The sequence below is a fragment of the Penaeus monodon genome, chromosome 27, assembly GCF_015228065.2.
Source record: "Penaeus monodon isolate SGIC_2016 chromosome 27, NSTDA_Pmon_1, whole genome shotgun sequence".
Lineage (NCBI taxonomy): Eukaryota > Metazoa > Arthropoda > Malacostraca > Decapoda > Penaeidae > Penaeus > Penaeus monodon.
Genome location: NC_051412.1, coordinates 29,144,793 through 29,146,534, shown reverse-complemented (window position 1 = coordinate 29,146,534; position 1,742 = coordinate 29,144,793). Strand labels below are relative to the sequence as shown.

Below are 1,742 nucleotides of genomic sequence, written 5' to 3'. Positions count from 1 at the left end.
TCCTTTTTTTCACTCATAAACTACATAAACTGAAGCGATCACAAGATAATAAGCTCAACATACGAACAAATCAGTTGCGCCGTGCACAGCCGCAAACGGAGCGTCGGTCACGTACGGTTTCGGACGCAGACGAATAACGGCCGGAGCCGCGTCCATGCGAGGCAGTTTAACATAACGGTAGCCAATGTACTACATAAGGCTGCGGTTATCATAACACATAAGTTAGTTTACTTGTTTAACTTGCATTTGTTCACTAGGACAGGCAATGCATTTTTAATTCCATTTGTTAGTTGCTTTTCTTGAAAAGAGGTATTCACATAAATGTTGTATCTAATAAATGTCCTGACATATAATGTTATCAGACAATACGGAGCTAACAGCTTAAATCAACGAAAAATTAATAAATAACAAGATTATTTCTCAGTGAATTGGTTATGAAGTTAATTTTCAACAGGTTGATGCTCCTTTCTCACCAATCATTTTTCTTTCGCCTGTTTCACTGTTTACCGAGGGATGTTGAATTTATAAAGAACAAAGTATCATTACTCTGAATATTTATTTTTGACTCATACAACCTAAGATTATCTTCAGATTTATTACATAGAATATATTTGCTTTACACTAAATCTGAATGTAAAATCTGTTAACCAGCATACATTATTTTTTTTTCTTCCCTAATATCTTGCCTTTGCCAATTAGAATTAACTAAACGTTGCATAAGACCATCCGAAGCGTTCCTCCACATCGGTAACGTTGCAGGATCAGTCAAGATATGTTGCAGATCGAAGTCATGAAGTTGCACACTCGTACAGTTGTGTCTGGCATAGTGACTGCAATCTCGCTCGAGCCCCGCCCGGCGAGTGACGGGGCCGAAGCCGCTCTCCTGCAGACCCGGCCACCTCGCAAGCCAGTCGCTGAGGAAAAGAGGAGGGAAAGCTGCATAATACAGTACTTTTAGGTAACCCAAATAAGCATCAGTTCAGAAAATGTACTTCCAAATTCCAACCTATATTAGGCGCTGCGGAATTAAGCAAATAAAAATACAGTATAAATTGTTAACTGTTGGTTAATTTACTGTACATGTATCGCTGGCTCATGAGAGAATGGACGCCATTTGTCACAGAAACTCGTTCCGCAGTGCGAACGCCACTAACCTGGCGAGGGCGGTGAAGGAGGCAGCGAGAGGACCCCGAGACGCGGCCGAGGAAGCAGCGTCACACAGGAGAGCGTGGCTGCATGAGGGCGGGCTTGCTATGGCCTTCATCACGCCTTCCGTTAACTGTGACACCGCCCACACGCCCTCAGAGAGATCAAGACTACTCTGGGTTGACACATACGTTATCATGTTAATAACTTGCTAATTGTAATGACTCTTCGTCTTTCCAATAATATGGATTTTATAAGTAATCAACATTATGATAAAATTATTTGTAATAATAAAAGCTCATTCTAACCTTCTTTTACATAACTTACAACTACTCTTGAAAAAATCTGAAAACAAGAAATAGTAGTAGTAATGAGTAATGAGTTCTATTTGTGTTCAAATAGTTCTCCGGCCCTTACTCGACACGCCTCCGCCGCCTCGCGCACCGACCTCCGCCTCCGGTTGCCGTTCAGGTCGAGCACCAGGTTGAGGAGAGCGAGCAGGAAGGCCAGGAAGGCGAACACCTCGAAGCCTCCGCAGCCTCCGCCTCCGTAGCCGCTGTCACGAGGCATCCTGAGGAGAGACGGCAGATGTATTT

At 43.1% G+C, this 1,742-nt stretch overlaps 1 protein-coding gene across 1 annotated transcript in view; it reads right to left on the bottom strand.

The window, feature by feature from the left end:
- Positions 1 to 537: 537 nt before the first annotated feature.
- The window catches only part of LOC119590387, a 2,056-nt gene continuing 851 nt past the window's right edge, over positions 538 to 1,742 (bottom strand). Inside the window, exons 2-4 of the mRNA XM_037939056.1 lie at positions 1,564 to 1,717; positions 1,155 to 1,321; positions 538 to 914 (exon numbers count right to left, since the gene is read on the bottom strand). Coding sequence (XP_037794984.1) covers positions 644 to 914; positions 1,155 to 1,321; positions 1,564 to 1,717 — 592 coding nt within the window. The 3' untranslated portion in view covers positions 538 to 643. The remainder of the gene's footprint in view (positions 915 to 1,154; positions 1,322 to 1,563; positions 1,718 to 1,742) is intronic.